The 18,487-nt window shown below is 52.9% G+C and overlaps 3 protein-coding genes across 7 annotated transcripts; all 3 read left to right on the forward strand.

The window, feature by feature from the left end:
- The first annotated feature begins 4,526 nt into the window (after positions 1-4,526).
- Positions 4,527-11,551, forward strand: KXD1 (KxDL motif containing 1). 3 transcript variants are annotated; one of them, XM_033134189.1, is made up of 5 exons: positions 4,527-4,649; positions 7,180-7,301; positions 8,307-8,459; positions 9,617-9,663; positions 10,159-11,462. In XM_033134189.1, the coding sequence occupies exons 2-5, from the start codon at positions 7,201-7,203 to the stop codon at positions 10,386-10,388; spliced, it is 531 nt and encodes a 176-aa protein (XP_032990080.1). In that variant the 5' UTR covers positions 4,527-4,649; positions 7,180-7,200; the 3' UTR covers positions 10,389-11,462. The 3 variants fall into 3 exon arrangements, with proteins under 3 accessions (XP_032990080.1, XP_032990082.1, XP_032990081.1); XM_033134191.1 differs by lacking the exon at positions 4,527-4,649 and adding an exon at positions 4,662-4,684 and having other exon boundaries at positions 10,159-11,551; XM_033134190.1 differs by lacking the exon at positions 4,527-4,649 and adding an exon at positions 4,799-5,328 and having other exon boundaries at positions 10,159-11,551.
- A 539-nt stretch (positions 11,552-12,090) lies between these two features.
- UBA52 (ubiquitin A-52 residue ribosomal protein fusion product 1) lies at positions 12,091-14,333 on the forward strand. Its single transcript, XM_033134193.1, has 5 exons — positions 12,091-12,152; positions 13,044-13,166; positions 13,382-13,468; positions 13,969-14,071; positions 14,149-14,333. Exons 2-5 carry the CDS (start codon positions 13,064-13,066, stop codon positions 14,240-14,242), a joined length of 387 nt encoding a protein of 128 aa, XP_032990084.1. The 5' UTR covers positions 12,091-12,152; positions 13,044-13,063; the 3' UTR covers positions 14,243-14,333.
- A 1,092-nt stretch (positions 14,334-15,425) lies between these two features.
- REX1BD (required for excision 1-B domain containing) lies at positions 15,426-18,266 on the forward strand. 3 transcript variants are annotated; one of them, XM_033134186.1, is made up of 5 exons: positions 15,426-15,719; positions 15,813-15,895; positions 16,078-16,393; positions 17,358-17,437; positions 18,039-18,266. In XM_033134186.1, exons 1-5 carry the CDS (start codon positions 15,618-15,620, stop codon positions 18,109-18,111), a joined length of 654 nt encoding a protein of 217 aa, XP_032990077.1. In that variant the 5' UTR covers positions 15,426-15,617; the 3' UTR covers positions 18,112-18,266. The 3 variants fall into 3 exon arrangements, with proteins under 3 accessions (XP_032990077.1, XP_032990078.1, XP_032990079.1); XM_033134187.1 differs by having other exon boundaries at positions 15,502-15,719; positions 16,189-16,393; XM_033134188.1 differs by having other exon boundaries at positions 15,559-15,719; positions 16,131-16,393.
- The last annotated feature ends 221 nt before the right edge of the window (positions 18,267-18,487 follow it).

An 18,487-nucleotide genomic window follows, 5' to 3' on the forward strand; every position in this document is an offset into this window, starting at 1 on the left:
ACTCTCCCCTTGGGGGCTGTTGGGAGGACAGTACTAAATGGTATTTCTTTAAGGAGATCAGGCCTGACGGTCAGGGCGGCTCTGGAGCTGCTGGATAATCTACCTTGAAGCCCTAGCTAGTTATGGATGAGGACCTGAGGCGCCTAAGGGCACACGGTACCCCTTCTCCCCTGTGTGGTCTGTCTAATCTCCGGGAACTTGCCTGACGCATACAGGAGGAGCTCAATAATGGCTAGGTGAGCTACTGAGCGAGCAGGGCCGCTGGGGGTAGTTACTCCTCCCTGTACCTTGTGCCAGAGAGTGATAAAGTGCCCATGGTCCCTGGAGAAGGTGGCTGCCTCGATTAGATGGGTTATTATGGATCTTGTTTTGAAAGGAGGGGCAATTATTCTTCCCTGGCTCTATTTTTTTTCCAGCAGTTACCACCATCCAGAATAATCTTGTTTGTTCTTTTGCTTCTTCTCCTTTCTTCCCAACTCTGCTCCTACCTAAAAGGAATTTTGCTTGATTTGTTCCCCACACACACACCTCCTTGAATGATGCCTAGCACCTATGGGAGTTCAGTAAATGAACTAATAATTGAATAAATGAATGAAACTGGCTTTGGAGGTAGCTAACACTGGAGGAGGTAACTAGTTTTTGGAGGGAACTAACTTGTTAGATCAGTGCTCGGAGGTCATCTCCTACAGGAAGACCTCCCAGACCTCCCCAAGGCAAGGCCAGGTGCCCCAATTGGCTGTTCCTAGACCCATGAACCTCCACTTCATAACTCACTGACTTTTATCCGTGCCATTACTTGCCTTACCTCTGCCCACTAGTCTAGGAGACCCTCAAAGTCTGTAACGGGTCCGTTGTTTCTCACTGTTTCAGTCCTGAGGCCTGCACAGTGCAGAGCACAAAAGGTGGAGGGTGGGAGGACTTGGGGAAATCATTGTGGAAGGAAGGAAGCAGGCTCATCAGCCAAAACAAATGGGAAAGCAGTGAGGATATATGAGGAATTGCCTAGGAAGAATATCAAACCCTGGGTCAATCCCAGTTCTGAGGGACTTGGACTATTACCTGTTCATCTCTGATCTTCAATGTCTTTATCTGCACCCATTCAGCCTTACCTCTTTCATGGGCTAGAGGAATTGTAATAAAAGATACTATACATAAACAACTAAAATAAATATAAACTAATAACATCAACAATTATAACAATAATATCGTGTTTCCCCGAAAATAAGACCTAGCCGGACCATCAGTTCTAATGCGTCTTTTGGAGCAAAAATTAATATAAGCTCCGGTCTTATATAATATTACGTAAGACCCAGTATTACATTATAGTATAGTATAGTATTATATATTATATATCTTATATTACATAAGACTGGGTCTTATAGTAAAATAAGACCGAATCTTACACTAAATTTTGCTCCAAAAGACGCATTAGAGCTGATTGTCCAGCTAGGTCTTTTCAGGGAAACACGGTGACAGCTGAGACTCCGGTGTCACAGGTGTAGGCAAAAACTGTGTATTTAATCCTCCCATCAGCCTTATGAGACAAATACTCTGATATTTGGAATCCACATCATTGGCTACGTACAGAGTTGCAATCGTTACATCTTCCTGGTGAACAGAACTTGTGATTGTTGTGACATGCCCCTCTTTATCTCCATGCTTCTGGCTTTTGAGTGGACTTTGATATTAAGATTGCACACCTATTCTCTTGGTTTATCTTTTAAAGTTTCCATTCTTTTCCACCCCTTATCTTCCACCTTTCGGTACCCTTATGTTGTATATGTGCCTCTTGTAAGCAGAATAGAATCAGGTTTTGTTTTTTGATCCATCCTGCCCATCTTTATCTTTTAATTGGGGCATTTGGTCTCCACATTTAATGTAATTACACACATATTTGGACTTAAATCTGCCCTCTCGTGTTTTTTCTCTGTAATACCTTCTCTATGCTCCTTTTCTCTCTCTTGCCTTCTTTAGAATTCGATGTATGTATTTTGGTAAGACTCTTATTATCCTTATTCTGCAGATGGGGAAATTGAGGCACAGAGAAGTTAATTAACTTGTTCAAGGTCACAGTGATGAAGGGCACAGTGGGCCTGGTATCTTACCCCATTGAGCTTCTATTCCAGCCAGGGAGCTGGATACTGCATAAACAATAATGCAGATAAGTATCTAACTGCAGCTATGATGAATGCTATGTAAGAAATAAAATTGGAAAAAGTGGCAGAGAAAGGTTTCCAGTGCCCAGACTTAGGCCTCCCCCACCACCAATGTCCCCATCACTGGGGCAACTGAGCAGTCACATCATTTCCCACCCTCTCCCTCAAACACACAAAGGAGGAAAATATTTTTCTTGTCTCTACTCCACTGTGCACAAAACATTTGGGGCCAGCCAAGTCCCTTTTGGCCTCAATGTGCAGCCCCCACCTCTTCCGGGACCCTCGTAAATGTTTCCTGGCCTCTAACAGAGCCCAAGGGACCCATTGAAAAGCTTGATTTCTTCAGCCTGGGCCTCTTCTGCTGCAGCCTGCAGACAGAGTCATGGTTCCACTTTCCCCAGCAGCCCCCACCAGTGCTCCCCTCTCAGCACTGGCTGCTACCTGGCTCACTGAGCTCTACAGTTCTTAAAAAGATCAAGTCCAGACTAAATGTTTTCCCACCACCCTGTCTTTGCTCCTGTGATTCCCTCAGCCTTGAATGAAAGTCAGCACCTAGAAAACTCCTAATCCTACCTCAAAACCCCATCCAGACATACTTTCTTCTTTGCCCTTAAAAGGAGTTCTCATACCCCCACTCTTAAGGTTCCTCCAGCTTTGAGTCTCTCCTCCCTCTAACCCAGCAGTGTTCCACTCAGGGTTGGGAGTGTCTGAGTCAGACTCTGTCTCCCTCCATCCTTCAGGGCTAGGCAGGGACTGAGTACTCTCTGGATTCCCAGAATATGGGCCAAATCCAGAGGGGGTGGCTAGAGGGTTACTGACAAGTTTTTTAGACTTTTGAACTAAGTGTTTAAGAGTCCTGGTCTGTATTAACTTTTCAGTGAATTAAGGCAGCAAAACATGCGGGTAATAATACAGTTTACCAAGGGCTTACAGTGGGCCAAGACGTGTAAAGAACTCACCTGCCTGATTTCATAAGGTTAAGCCACTTGCCCAAAGCCATCCAGCTAAGATGTGACAGAACTGGAATTAGAACTCAGATATATCCAATTCCAGAGCTCTTAAAGAGTCTTTCATGTGCCCCAGAGCATGGTATGTGTTTATCTCCCAAGCTTTCAAGAACCTTAAAAGGCAACTGTGGTGATCACCCAGGCTCACAGTTAACAAACTGAGACCCAGAAAAATTAGACGTATAACATACACACATTATAAGACCTCCATAACTAATGATAATGAATTGCTAATATTTATTAAGCAATTACTATTTTGTAATTGCCCCGTTTTGTTTATGGTTTTCAGTATATAGCCAAGGTGACAGATGTAGGAGTAAATATAGATGTGTGTATGCATAGGTTAGTAGACATACTATGTATTTGCTAACTCTGACAGCTGAGAGCGTGGTTAAGCAATGAGCACACCCAGCACCCAGACCTTGGTTTTTAAATACCATTCTCCAAGAACAGGAACCAGTGTCCTTGGAGAAACTGCTGATTCCAAGGATATGCCAAAGCAAACATGGAAAATCTTGTGCCAAAAGTAAGAAAGTACTTACTTTCTTACTTTCTTAGAGAAAGATGGAAGACATATTAAAGAACGTAGGTGATTCACTTAAAGGGGCAGCAAGATAAATAACAGAATAAAATTCTCATGAGTTCAGAGCAATATAAATGTGAATAAATACATAATTGGAGAGTGGACAGCTCTTGTTTAGCATAAATTCCAATTAATAATTAAATTAATAAATAGAAAAAAGTAAAAATTGTTGACAAGAGCCATGAATGGATGCTAAAACTTGTGGGTGTCAACTGCTTTTTAAAATGTTAAAAAAAAAAAAGTATTTGCATTGTCTCTTAAGTAGCTCCCCATAAGATACTTATTAATTAGAAAGGTGAAAACAGTGACTTCGTAGTTGAGAAACCGTCAAGACGCTGTCTTAAGCAAGTCGTCAGTCAACATCGCATGCCTCAATATAACGCATTGAGGACACAGCATCGCTTCTATGGGATTCCTGCCCAAATTCCTTAACTGCAGTCTAATCCGGAGGAAACACTGGATTAAACCCATATTGATGGGTTTTCTACAAAACCAGAAATCTTCAGAAGTATTAAGGTCATGAAAGAGTAGGAAAAGACTGAGGAACTGTCACAGAGTGGAGGAGGCTAAGGAGATGTAATTAAATGCAACGTGGGATCCTGGATGGTAATGGACCAGAAAAAAGTCAGCAACAGCAGAACACGGATTCCTGAACCCGGTGAATTTGATTCCCAGCCTGGAAAGCTCGGGCTTTGGAAGCGACGTAGGCGAGAGAGTGACTGCTTGATTGGCTTTGTGTTGTGACGCACAAGCGAAGAGACTAAACCCTCCCCCTTCCTGCCGCGCCTCCACGCACGCAAATCGGCCCTGGGCACGTCGCCGCCACGTGCGCATGGTGCGTGGTGACATCAGGGCGGCGCGGGCGCCATCCCGGAAGCGCGAGCAAGGCCGCCAGATGTGCAGGTGCCGCTGCCGCCGACGCCGGGGCCGAGTTTGGGGTGGGGCTGGGGCTGCCGGGGCCGCCGGGGAGCCGGGCCGGTTCGAGCGCGGCCCTGGGGCTGTCGTGGGGTGGGGCGCGCTTTTGGCCACATCTGGGCACCCCTCCTGCGCACAGGCCTCAGTTTCCCTGTCTGCTCAGTTGATCCAGGTCCAGGGTGCGGGAGTTGGGGCCGCCTGTGTCACCTAGAACCGGGCGTTGCCCTGGTTGGGCTTCAGTTTCTGCGCTTGGCAGGGGCGGGGTGTGAGGGGATATGCGAACCTCGCTCCCACTCCAGGGTTTTGCTAAGCTTGGGCCACCAAATTGAATTGTTAAATGCCCTGGGTGGAATCGCGTTGCCTCTCCGCCTGGCCGTTTTACCTTGGGCAATTGAGCCGGCCCCTGTGAGCCTTAGTTCTCCTCCGAGATGAGAGTGTTTGCCTCATAGGCGTGGTTGGGGATTAAATTTGCTCATGTTCTTGGAAACACCTTAGAGGGTCTCGTCAAAATGCTGATTCCCGCGCCCCAACTTAAAACGTCTTCAACACTCACCTTGGAGAAACAGCCTGCTCGGAATTAAGCTTATCACCGTTGGTTTCAGTCCCCACAAACAGGACTGTGAGATTGTTATTCCCATTTTCTGGATGAGAAAACTGGTTCAGAAAGGTGAGGTGACTCTCCCAAAGTCACACAGCCTCCCTCTCAGCGTGTTTCCCTCATAAAAAGAACAGATACCAGAGCGCTTGCTGGGTTATTTCCACCCTTACGTGGTCCACAATAGCTGTTAGGGAAGGCTTTCCTCAGAGAAGGAGCTGGCAGTGGAAGGATGTGCCTTGAATCTCACATATGGGAGCCAGAGACAGGAAAGAACCCAACTTTGAAGCAGAACCGTTTCCTGCAGGTCCAAATCTTGTGCCTGCCAGGCTTTAGTTGTGGGCTTCCCACCAAGGGACTGCCCTTTGAGCCCAAGTAGCCTCTTTATACGTGATCACACTTTTTTGGAAATGTGGAGACTGTGAATGTCTGTACCTGGCACATAGGAGCTCAAAAAATAGTACTAATTGGCAGGGCGAGAGGATTTCACCAGGTGTGGCAGCTTATTTCCAGAAGGCATGTAGGGGCTGCAAAGCACTAAGCCAAATTCATGGCATAAATACTCTTGGCCCCATGGTGTTTGGGGGAAAAGAGGGTTATTTGCTAAAATTTGCAAATGAGGTGATTTCACGGGGGAGGGGGGGATGCACATTTCTGGGTATTTTTCCTGGAAGCAATCAGAAGTCTGGCAGGAAGCAGCTGCTGTAAGAAGCAGCTGTGCTATCATGGGTGGATACTGAACATCTGTACAGGGTCACACCTTTGTGGATCCTGCGGACCGTGGATATTTGTGACTCAGGTTCACTGGCTACGTGACGATAGCTCAGTGCCTCAGTCTCTGAGCTTGTTTTCTCACATACAAATAAGGGTAACAGTTCCTATGTATAAAGTTGGTACCTTGTTTAGCTTACAGTAGGTGCTAAATAAAGAGGAGGGTGGATTAAGTGGGCTCTGAAAGCCCTTACTGATCCTGTGTGTGAATCTTAACCAATGGCAAGTGGGCCTTTCTGTCGGCCATTAAATATGTGGGCTCCAGAACCAAGCTATGTCAGGATTCTGGGTTTTTCCTGAAGCTCCCCACCAGTAGGGTCAGCGCTAAAGCTGTGGCCTTTCTTGCCCTGGCCTGATCCAGGAAGCCCAACCCACTGGGACGGTCATCTACATGCTAGGGAAGCTGAGAGCCCCACAGCTCTCTGGGTTGCTGAGGTCCACAGACTGGCTGCAAGTGCCTGAAATTCTTGGCTTTATTTGCTGTTAAAAGTTCAGCATTACAGCTGAGTTTGAAAGTCCTGTTTGCCTCTGACAAAGGAAGTTCTGGTGATTCCTTGCTGTGAGCCAGGTTCTGGGCTGGGCTCTGGAGACAGCAGTGAGCGAGGGAGACACATGCCTGTACTCTTTTGGAGCTGGCAGTGCTGTGGGGGTGACAGGCAAACAGGTCAACTGTTAACTAAGGGAATTTCAGGCAGAGGTGAGCCAGGGAAGCAACTAAAACAAGGTGATGAGAACGACCAAGGTAGGGATAGTCCTCACGGATCTCACGAGGTGAGGGTGATCCGACGGCACAGTGGTGCATGTTCCGCCGGGGGGACAGTAGGCTCTGAGCTGGGAATGGGCAAAGGCAAGGGGGTGTGGGAGGAGGTGGGCAGCTAGATCTGTGCAGGTGGACGGTGCCAGTGGCCCTGGGCATATGAAGAATGGGTGCTGGGGAGGGGAGATGGGATTCCGATGTGCTGGGGTGCAAGTTATAAATGTGACCTTCTGGAGTTCTCGAAATACCCCTGAATTCCTGGGATGACAAAGCTGAGGCTGAGGTGGCATGACCGACCCACTTCCAGGCAGCCTGTGGGGTTCCCGGCCCCTCCTGTCCAACCCCCCACCCACCCATGTGCCTGGTGCAGACTGCAGATTTTCTTCCCGTTTCAGGCAGCGGCGGAGGAGGAAGACATGGACCCCCCGGCCTCGGCCTCGAGGGTCTTCTGCAGCCGCATCCTGAGCATGGTGAATGTGGATGACGTCAATGCCATCATCCTGGCCCAGAAGAACATGTGAGTGGTGGCCAAGCAGCCTGGGCTCCAGGCGTGGGAAGGAATCCACTTGCCAGCCAGCATTGTTGCCCAGCCCGCCCCCTCACTGGTGATAAAATGAAGGAAATGAGCAAATTTGCTGGCCAGCTCCTAAGTAAATTCCTTCCTGGCCTGGAGGCGAGCCCTTGGCATAGGAAGCAGGGCTTTGAGATGGTTTCACAGCTGCAGAAGGCTTGGGGGGGCGGGGGAGGGTAGAGATGCATCAGCTCCTGTCCCAAGGCCTGGGGTGAGGAAGAGTAGGATAAGGGGATACTGGGGGATATAAGGGAGCTTGTGGGCTGGCTTCCTGTTGGGGGCCTGGTCTGTCAGAGCCCAGGCTGTCTGTAGAGCACACAGCATCTCTTGGAGGGGCGTGAACTCCCTTTTGCCCTCCCTGGGGCTTCGCACCATGGCCACTGCAGCCCCATTCTAATTCTGGCCTGACTTGTATGGTGAACAAAGGCTGACAATCTTGGGAGGGAAGTGCAGCCTCCTGGGGCTTCATTTTTGTGTCTTTAAGCCAAAGGCTCTTCCTTCCATTTAGGACACAGCACAGACCTGATACCCTGTCTTACCCTGTGACAAGGGAGCTGAGTGTGTCCGGATATCAGCAATACCCATCTTTCTCCTAGTTCTTTAGGTCAGATTCAGACTTGACCCTGGGGAATTCCCAGCGTGAGGGGAGACAAAAACCAGACACAAATCTTCCTGCCTCCATGGTGTCTGCACTGGGCCAGAGAAACCACCTGAGACTAGGGGACTCAGGGAATCAATGAATCTGCTTGAGGGAGGTGATGAAGGCTACATGAGAAGGGCACACCTGAGTAGGGTTTTAAAGGTCGAATAGGAGTTTGCTAGGTGGCTCAATCACTAGGTAGAGCTCTGTAGAACAAGGGAAAGGCACATGGAAAGGTCATGGAACAGGAAAGGGCTTAGCAGGGCTTTATAGTCTAAGCAGAGGTGTTGGTACCCTCTCTCTGCCACCAGGCTGGACCGCTTTGAGAAGACCAATGAGATGCTGGTGAACTTCAACAATCTGTCAAGTGTCCGCCTGCAGCAGATGAGTGAGCGCTTCCTGCACCACACGAGGACCCTGGTGGAGATGAAGCGGGACCTGGACAGCATCTTCCGCAGGATCAGGTGGGTGCTCAGCCCCGCCAGGCTCTGCCTCCCCCCTCCAAGCCTTGGGTCCTCCCCTCTTCGATGAGAGCTACCCATTTCATGTAACAAGGCGACGGAGAGATCCAGCTCACTTGTTTTATGAGACTTCATCATGTACTTAGCATCCAAGAAGATTTGAATTCTGGGATAAAGATCTTGTTTTTTAACAGGACTTTATTGGGGAACAGTGTGTGCTTCCAAGACTTTTTCCAAGTCAAGTTGTTGTCCTTTCAGTCTTAGTTGTGGAGGACGCAGCTCAGCTCCAGGTCCAGTTGCCATTGCTAGTTGCAGGGGGCGCAGCCCACCATCCTTTGAGGGAGTCGAAACGGCAACCTTGTGGTTAAGAGCCCACTGACCCATGTAGGAATCAAACCGGCAGCCTTTGGAGTTAGGAGCACAGAGCTCCAACCGCCTGAGCCACCGGACCAGCCGTGGGATAAAAATCTTGAAGTTTCTGAATTTAAATTTTATTTGTCTTTTGAAAAATGCAACATAACACTGAACACAGAATACAAAAAAGGCAGGTAAAAGCCAACAGTGAAAGGCCAACAGTGAAAGGCCAACAGTGAAAGGCCAACAGTGAAAGGCCAACAGTGAAAAGCCAACAGTGAAAGGCAGATGAGGAGGAGATACTGCATGAGCCTCCTGTACCCCTAGCCCTTCGCCAGGTCTTCTCAAGAGATAAATGAGATTGCTGGGTTTTGGGGTGTGGACAGCCAGCATGCCCCGCCTCCCCGACTTGCTCATTGGGCCTCACCCCCTAGGATGCAGGGACAGGTTGGGACAAGTAGTCCAGAGCAATTGCTGAGAAGCGGGCAGGGAAGCTTCCTGGAAGGTTGTCCAGGTAGAAGAAGGTTAGAAGTCAGGAAGGCATTGCAGGCAGGGGGCCCAGGAAGTACCCAGACCCAGGGCCGAGGATGCACAGAAACTGACAGCTGGTTGGCTGGTGCCTTCAGAGTAGGTCTGACGGGCTGAGTGCCTGGGCCTCCCTGCAGCCTGGGAGTGGAGTGTGACAAGCAGTGAGGGGGAAACTCCCGCCACCCATCCACCCCGTTGACAATGGCGTTGCTGGCTTGCACCGAGCCTAGCCTCTTTGTTCAGTGGGCTCAGCCTGTGTGCCTTCCCTTCCCCCACAGGACGCTGAAAGGGAAGCTGGCCAGGCAGCACCCGGAGGCCTTCAGCCGTAAGTGTCACCCAGGGTTTCTGCGCCCCACATCTGACTTCTGCATCCTTGGATGCCAGCACCCTCAGCCTTGTCAGAGGAAGTATAGTGTCCCCTCACACTGAGTCTTGGTTTACCCCCACATGCTGAATGGGTCACCAGCTCCCCATCTCAGGGCTGCTGACACCCACAGGCTCAGAGGCAGTGCTGCTGTCATCAGCCCGTTTATCAAGCAGGGAGCTGAGAAAAGGGCAGGTGAGGGGCCCGGCCCAGGTGATACAGTCAAGGGCAGAGCCAGGCTCAGGCTTGCCCCCAGGGCCCATGTTGGCCTGAGCCAGAGAACCTGGGTCCTTACCTCACCTTGAAGGGAGACCTCTCACCTACCTGAGCCTCAGTTCCCTCTTCTGTAAAATGGGCCACGTCATGCCCTGTGGGGGGCGGGGCTGTTAGGGGTCACAGGCCCAGTTAATCCTTCATCACTGCAACTAAGCCAACTTCTGGGCCTCCTTCCCCCAGACGTTCCGGAGGCGTCCCTCCTAGAGGACGAGGATGAAGACCCCATCCCGCCCAGCACCACGACCACCATCGCCACTTCCGAACAGAGCACAGGCTCCTGTGACACCAGCCCCGACACTGTCTCACCCTCTCTCAGCCCTGGCTTCGAGGATCTGTCCCATGTCCGACCTGACTCCCCTGCCATCAATGGCCGCAGCCAGACAGATGAGGAGGAGATATTGGACGAGTAGCCCTGCTCCCAGGCACTCCGAGGGATCTCAGGGCCGTGGTGGCACTCTCTATGTGTCTGAGGTGGCAGCAGGTAACTCTGCCTTGAGATGGTCAGCTTTGCCACCCTATTCTGTCATCTGGGGCTTCCTGGGGGACAAGGCTCCTTCCCAGGGGTGTGGAATTCCTGGAGGTCTGTCATTCCCACTCCTTCCTCACTAAGAGCCTCTCCTGCAGACCCTCTGCCAGGCCGGAGGATGAACAACAGCCAGCTGGCATTGTTGGGCGGGGCACAAGGAAGTTTTTCCAGAAACCAAAGCCAGATGTCCCCTACCCCAGCACCCTGGTCAGGACCTCCTTGATGTGGACAAGCGCTATCATATCTGAGTTCACCCCAGCTCACTCCCACACTTACTAATTCTGGTCTCCCTGCCCCTTTCTCCAACAAAATTATTAAATACTTTCTCCAATTGGTATCACAAGGAGGTTTCTGAAATAGTTGTAGAAAGCTCAAGACAAATGCTGCCCATCCGCTCAGCCCTGAGCCTGGTAAGGCCCATGTTTCTCTGACCAGAGGTGTGGCCCGAGGGCTCTGCAAGTCTCTCCCAGGGCCTCCAGGGCGCAAGCCGAGCCGCCTTGGAAAACAGAGTTTAATGGAATATTTTTGTACCTGTTATTTACAGATGCTGTTGGGAAGTTATCAATAAAAAGACTCGGTTCTAAAAAAAAAAAAAAGAAGGGTGTACCTAGCAGTAGTTTCCTTCCATCCTTTGGTACATCAGCTCAAACGGGATTGGATGTGGGACAGGAGGGGGGGTGGCCAGGCACCACTAGACTAGGAAGAGAGGTGGCTGCCCTTGGTGGGGGTCCTCGGTGGTGGCAGCCATGGTAAGTTCCTGTCACCATCATTGCTCACAGCCCTGTTCCCTTACCTCCCTGAATAACTCCTTCAGAACCCCGTCGCTGGGTAGGCTCCTCGAGGAGCTGAGCTGGTCCCATTCCCCATTAAACACTCACGGGTCCCTTCATCTTTGAAGCACTTATCGATTGTGATTAAAGGCATCTTCCCTGATCCGAGAGTGTCTGCTTTTGCCTGGTCCATAGGGGCGCTGGGAAGAGTCCAAGGAAATAAAGAGGTGCACTGCCAAGCCCACAAGTCACTTCTCGGTCATCACCTCTTTATGGCGCTGGGCACTTTTTCGCCGGCCATGAATCTCCTGAGTCCCATCCCATTTTCTTGCTCTCCTTCCTCTCACCTGCTCTTCCTGCCTTCCTGCGCGCCGCCCTGAAATCCATCCGCGGCCCGAGAGATTGGAATAACTGACTTCAAATAACTGACTTTGGGTGTTGGATGCCTACGTGGCTCCCGGGGGTCCCGGCCCTGCACCTCCTCCTACCTTCCCTGCCACATCCCTGCGTCCTGGACCCGCAGACCCTCTGCATAATGCCTTCGCTTTAGCACGAAAGAGTTTACTCAGAAAGTACCAGAGAGCCCGCAACCTGCCTTCTGGAGCCGGCAGGCCGAAAGCTGGTGGAAGCCCCTGAGGGCTGACGGCCTTCACGTGACCCGGGGCGGGGCACACATCCCCGAAGCAGGTGGGCCACGTTCGCCCACAGGCGCCGCGGCTTCGTTCGCCAGCACCCAACATGGCAGCGGGGCGGGGGCGGGGCGCGGCGCAGATTGTGACGCAAACACGCAGCGTGCTCGGTGCGCAGGCGCTTTCGGCGGCAATTCGGCGGTTTCCGGTTCCGCCGCCCTCTTTCTTTTCAACGAGGCGGCGGAGCAGGTCGGTGGCTGTGTCTGTGCGGGTTCGCACCGGATCGGGGTCAGGCGGGAGGCTGTGGGGGGCGTGAGGGCCCGAGCAGCGAAGGGGGCCGCCCTGAATCCGTCTGTACGGGCCAGGTTCCTCGGGCCTGCTGAACAGGGCGCATCGGGCGGGTGTTCCGAACCCGGACTGGGCCCCCAAGAGGCGAACTGGCCTGCCCGCGCCGCCCGCCTGAGCTATCCGACGGGATCTCGGGACGAGGATAGGTCCTTCTGACAGATCCGGTTTAGTGGGGAGGGGTACTAGGCATGTAACTTTTTCACAGTGCCAGACTCTGACAGTCCCTTTAAAAGTATTAAAACCTTCCGCTTCCTCCCGAGATACTTACACGTCCGTTTTTACACCTGTAAGGAGAGGTTGGTAGTGTCCAGCGTGCAGGCTTTCTTTGTTTTGAAAATGAAAAAAAACTACCCGTGTAAACAAGTATCTGGCAGGTGGTTGGCAGATATTTATGGGTTGGAGCAAAGGCATGAGGTGTGGCCTGAGAAATTTGGGGGTAACTGAGAAATGAGTGAGTTTGAGCTTGGAGTTGTAGGGGGTGGGGGTAGCTACTAAGATGGAATTTCCACCCAAGCTGCAGGAAGGCCATTTTGGGGAGCAGATGTGGCCAGGGGCTAGTGAAAGGGAGGGAGGATGGATGGATGGATGTGACCTGTAGATCACACTTGGGGAAATGTTTCTGGCAAGATGGTGCCCTGGCTGTGAATTAATCGTTCCGTCTGTAAGCCTGTGGAAGGCAACAGGCACTGGGGTGGGCCTGAAATTGGGGTCCATTCAGGCACAGGACTGGCCAACCCCCGAGTTCAAGATGCTTGGACCTGCAATTTACTATTTTGTCCTACTCCCCTTCAGCCTCCCCAGCAGACATAGAGATGCAGATCTTTGTGAAAACCCTGACGGGCAAGACCATCACACTCGAGGTCGAGCCCAGTGACACTATTGAAAATGTCAAAGCCAAAATCCAAGACAAGGAGGGTGAGTTGGGCTGGGCCTGGGTGCTGGCATTGGACAGACCTCAGCCTTGCCAATGCTTCCCCTGTATAATCTTGGGAAGGCGGCTGGTCATCTCGACCTTGGTTTCCCTTTTGGCAGATTAGGGGTAATGATGGAGCAGGCCTGGGGGGAGGAGGGAAGAGCTGCCAGTGATACGCTTGCCAGACAGAGCCTCAGTAACTTAGCTTTCTCCCCAGGCATCCCACCTGACCAGCAGCGTCTGATTTTTGCGGGCAAACAGCTGGAGGATGGCCGCACTCTCTCAGACTATAACATCCAGAAAGGTATTGGGGGTGTGGTGGCTGGATAGGGCCCCATGAAGCCTAGAACCCAGGTGGGGTACTGTCAGCCTTATGGCATGGGGGGGTTCTTAAGGTGAGTATCAGGAGATGGGAGAGTCTTGATTTACAAGATAAACTATTTTTATCTCTGGAAAGGGTCTCAGTGATCTCTACCTGTTTCCAAATGGCAGTGGTGTCCCGTATTCTTGTTCACTTGTTTTTCTTTTTTAAGACATGTTTTATTTTAAAATGTGATGCCTACTATAAACGAAGTCAGTGTCATTCCTTGCAGCAAGAAGCAACCCAGCTGGCCACCACTGTTGTCATATAATAGTCTCAGACTCCCCGGGGTCTGGTGGGAGGTTCTGTGGGCTGGGCTGGTGTCAGAATCACAAGGGATTCTGACATGTCCCTGTCACACCGGGTCTACAGGATTGGAGGGCCCTGCCCTGCACCTGGCGACTGCTGAGCCACTGTCTCTCCCTAATCCTCATTTCCTGTAGAGTCCACTCTGCACTTGGTGCTTCGTCTGCGAGGTGGTATCATTGAGCCTTCCCTCCGCCAGCTTGCCCAGAAGTACAACTGTGACAAGATGATCTGCCGCAAGTATGTACGAGGGGGGTGGGCAGGGTAGCCCTGGAGGGGGGAGGTGTCACTCACCAATCCCTCCTGTCCCCATGCAGGTGTTATGCTCGCCTGCATCCTCGTGCTGTCAACTGCCGCAAGAAGAAGTGTGGCCACACCAACAACCTACGCCCCAAGAAGAAGGTCAAATAAGGGCCTTCCACCACCTCAGCTCACAGGGTGGCCTCCTGCCCAAACCCCTTGGCCCTGGAGCTTCAATAAAGTTTCCCTTTCGTTGACTGGAGCAGTAATTGGTGTCCATGTGGCTGGTCTGTCCAGTGGGGAGGTGGCCAAGGTGTGGGCATCTCCCTTGGGGACTTGTCACTTGATTGCAGAGCCCTTGGCAGTCCTTTGTCCTGGGTTGCTGTAAAACAGGCTGTACTCCTGGCTCTTCACATCAGGAGGGGTTTGTCATAACCAAAGCACAGTCAGGTTCAGTCCTGGCTCTCTGCCACATGGCCTAGCAAGCCCACCCATCTGGGTTTTGTCATCTATAACATGGGAATGAAGGCCCCAGCCGAGGGACTAGTGGGACTGTGGATCAACTGGGCCCTGGATGGATCCACGTGTGGGTGGATAAGGAAAAAAGGATAACACACCTGTTCTGAATTTTAAACGGTACTGGGCTTCACCTGAGACTAATGCTCTCCCAGGGGTAGGCCTCAGTGGTTTTTAAGACTGCACTTCAGGTGAGGGTTGTACACTGCACTGCCCTTGACATGGCCATGCTTTTTCTGGAAAATTGGGGTGTGGTGTAGGTGACAACCCAGGCCTACACAATGCCTAGGAATAGCTGAGACCTGCAGTGCCAGCTAAAGGCTGTAGTTTCAGTCACCTCATCAGTTCGTTTCATCCCTGTCAAACTGACCCCCTCACTAGGCCCGGCCACCACCATCTTTCTGTTCTTTCCCATGTCCACCCCTGGAGAAGGAAGTTCTCAGCTCAAACTAGGTGGTGTATTTCCAGCAGAGAGCCTTCAGAGACTGCCTCTGCGCTTACGTGAGGGCCTGTTGGCCTCATCCCTGACCCCAGGCTCCCCTTTTCAGGTCATTTTTGAGGTGTTCACACAGCCTGTGAGTACTACAGTCGGTTGTGTTCTAGAGAGCTGTCCAATGTCGACCTGCGTTGAGAAACCACTCTTGTCACAACTTTGTGGCATTAGGTGACAGATAACCACCTCGAACTCCGTTTTCCTTATTTGAGTGGAGAAGGGATGAAAGGAAGTCGGTGTTGACATAAGCGCATAGAAACAAACCTACAAACCAAGAGACAGACTTGCTGTACCCAATGCTAAACATTCAAGGGCAAACAACAGGAGAAGGAAGGCGCTGGGCGAGAACAAGTAGAAAGGTGAGGTGGGAGTGGTTGTCGGACCTGAGAAGCCCCCCTTCTCTTCGGCGGGATCTCCAGGTCTTCAGGTTTCCGGGTTGGCGGTCCGCACGCTTGGGTGCGGAGACCTCCGGGACTGCAGGGGGCGCCTGGAGCAGCGGAGCAACCAGCTCCCAGGCGGGGCCGGGGCTGCGCAGTCATGATCACCGCCGAGGCTGCCGCTGAGTCCGCGATCCACACCGCGCCCGAAGCGGAGGCAGCCACAGGAGCCCCAGAGCTCGAGGAGCCGCCGTGGCCCTGGGTGAGCCCAGGACCAAGCGGGAAGGGGGCGGGGCGGGTGGCGCATTCTCTGGGGCGCGGGCTTCAAGCCCCCGCCGTGCTCCCCGCTCCGTAGAAAGATGCCCCGATACAGGCGCTGGTGCAGCGCATCCACCAGTTGCAGGCTGAACGCGCACAGGCCTTCCGCCGGCTGGAGGAGTAAGTGCGGGCACATGGGCCAACAGGGGTCGCAGGGTGTTTTAGCCTGTTCCGGAGGTGGGCGTGCCTGGGGGCGGAGCTTCCCGGGAGACCCAGGGCGCGCGTCCCCACTTTCCGACGTCCCACGCCGCGGGGCGCCTCTTTTTCCCAAGCGGGTGGGTCTACCTCGGGTTCCCCTGCAGGAATCAGCGTCCTCCACACTCGGATCCAGGGACACTTCCTGGGGGGCTTTTAGGTGGCCGATGCGGGTGCAGGACCTGGGAGCGTAGCCTCAGGACCCCCACCTGCCGCAGAGGCCACCGCCAGTACCTGCGTAGCGGCCCGCCCTACGACTTCCCGCGCTACCGGAGCAAAGTGCATGAGGTGACCCAGGCCTTCGCCGCCGTCTCGCGGGAGGTGCTGGCGGTCGAGGCCGAGTTGGCCGGGCCCAGAGCGCAGCCGCTGCTCGCGGGCCACGTGCGCAGCCTGCAGCAGCTGGAACAGACGCGCCTGGCCACGGTGAGGATCCGCCCCGGGTCGCTGTTCCCTACTCCAAAACCTGGTCTCTACCGCGGTGGCCTCCTCGGCCCACTCTGCGCCTTTGGGGCAAATGGTCACATTCCGGTCCCCCACAACCCCGTCCCTGGAGCCCCAGACCCCACCTCTAACTACCCCACCTCAGTCTTTCACTAAGGCTTACTTTGAGATTCTCTGGCCTCCTGGTTCCCACCTGTCCGCTCCTTTTCATTCCAGGCATTTAGTTCCAGGACCCGTCCATCCATCCCGGTCCCGCCCTCAGCCCAATGCTTTCCAGGATGCCCCGCCCCCACCCGCACAACGCTCCTCCCCTCTGGCTCTTCCTAATGCCTCAGGTCCGGTCCTCAATCCCCCAGTAAGTGGGGGGCGTGGGTTTCAGGCCACGTTCCCTCTGTGTGACACACACACACACACACCCTGCCTAGGTTCTGCCTACTCCTCCGCTAGGGTTCCAAAGTCCTGCCTACTCTACCCCTATAGCCAATCCTGGCCGAGATACACTATTCCCAGGCCAAGCCCACGTGCACTACACTGGGACCCTCAGGCCACGCCCACTTCTGAGATACCTGTCGTAGTCTTAAAATTTGGGACCATTTCCACCCTGGGATTCTAACACCCTGCCCTGTGCCTGAGACTATGAGGCTCCAGTTACTTCACCCCTGCCACCAATCCCTGGCTGACTGCTACTCCCTCGCGCAACGTGCGGCCACGCCCACGCTGCCCTAGGCACTGACTCTAGGGCCTGTCATCTCTCACCCCTCAAGATTGTCTCTAAAATGAATCCTAGGCTCCTCCCTCGCAAAGCACAGCCCTCCAGACTCCCACCACAGCCCCACCCCTGCACTGCCTTTCCCGGTATCTCTTCCTCTCTGATGTGTGTGGGAGGGCAGGGGGTGGCCTCTGCCCGCTGTGACATCCTCCCTACTGCCTCACCCACCCGCACCAGGTGGCCCTGCTGCAACTTATGGGGGCACCAGAGCTGACCGGACAAGAGAACACCCTACAGACGCACCAGCTGAAGATGAAGTGAGTGCTGCCTCCCAGTGGCTTGGCCATGCTAGATTTGCACATGGCGCCAGGTGTGCCCTAGGGCTGGCACCGTTAGATCGTGTGGACCTGCACACAATCCTAAGGGTGTGCACACCGGACTCCACATCCAGTGACTCCCAGACCCACAGCACACATTCCCCCAGTGCACACACCCTCCTCCATTTACACACCAGACTGGCTGTGTGTTTCCGGGACAGCTGGGCATCTCAGACATGCCAGTCCCACTCACATGGCTGGATATGGAGCTTGGACACAGTCACCCAGGCTCCACCAGGCATACACACCTGCACATTCTTGCCCTTACATGCATACCCCCTCGACATCTGCCAGTCATACTGTATACACCCTCCTGATGGCATACACCCACCCAAGATGTCTTATTTCTCTCTGCCCACTGTGACCTACGGGACCACTTCTGCTCCAAGCATCCAAGTGGTTCTCCCCACTGCTAGTGCTGCCTGCAGGTTTGGCAGCAGGCAGGAGGGCCCGAGGCTTGCCACAATCCCCTCAGAGTTGCGTAGCGGAGGCTAACGCGCCCCATCTGGGTTTTATTTATAGTTCCTATCCACTCTTGTAGGGTAATTAAAACCATGGAGGCCATCAGCGAGGTTCTCCAGGACCTCAGGTTTGATGCAGAATTTGTCGAGTGATGGCAGCTCTCCAGGGACGCACAGAGAGATGGGAAATGGGGCAGGTGGCGCCCAGCCCAGCCCTGACTACCAGCTGGCTGGGGTTGTGTCCCACTGGGCTGCTGACCCTTCTCGAGGTCTCTGCACCTCCCACAATAAAGAATCATTCATCTGCAGCTGCTCTACTGTCTCTACATCCTGGGGTGCTGGGGTGTATGTGCCTGGGGAGGGGGCTGCATAGGGGCAGGGATGGAGGGTGGTAGTCCCCCTCCCCCCAACTGAAGAAACTCTGGTGTTTTGAATCACACTCTCCAAGGAGTTTAGAACCAGATATTTCAGATCCTGGAGAGAAAGTGTCTGAAATTCTGGGAGGCGAGGATTTCAATCGCAAAGGATC

Source organism: Rhinolophus ferrumequinum, chromosome 18 (assembly GCF_004115265.2).
Source record: "Rhinolophus ferrumequinum isolate MPI-CBG mRhiFer1 chromosome 18, mRhiFer1_v1.p, whole genome shotgun sequence".
NCBI classification, from domain to species: domain Eukaryota; kingdom Metazoa; phylum Chordata; class Mammalia; order Chiroptera; family Rhinolophidae; genus Rhinolophus; species Rhinolophus ferrumequinum.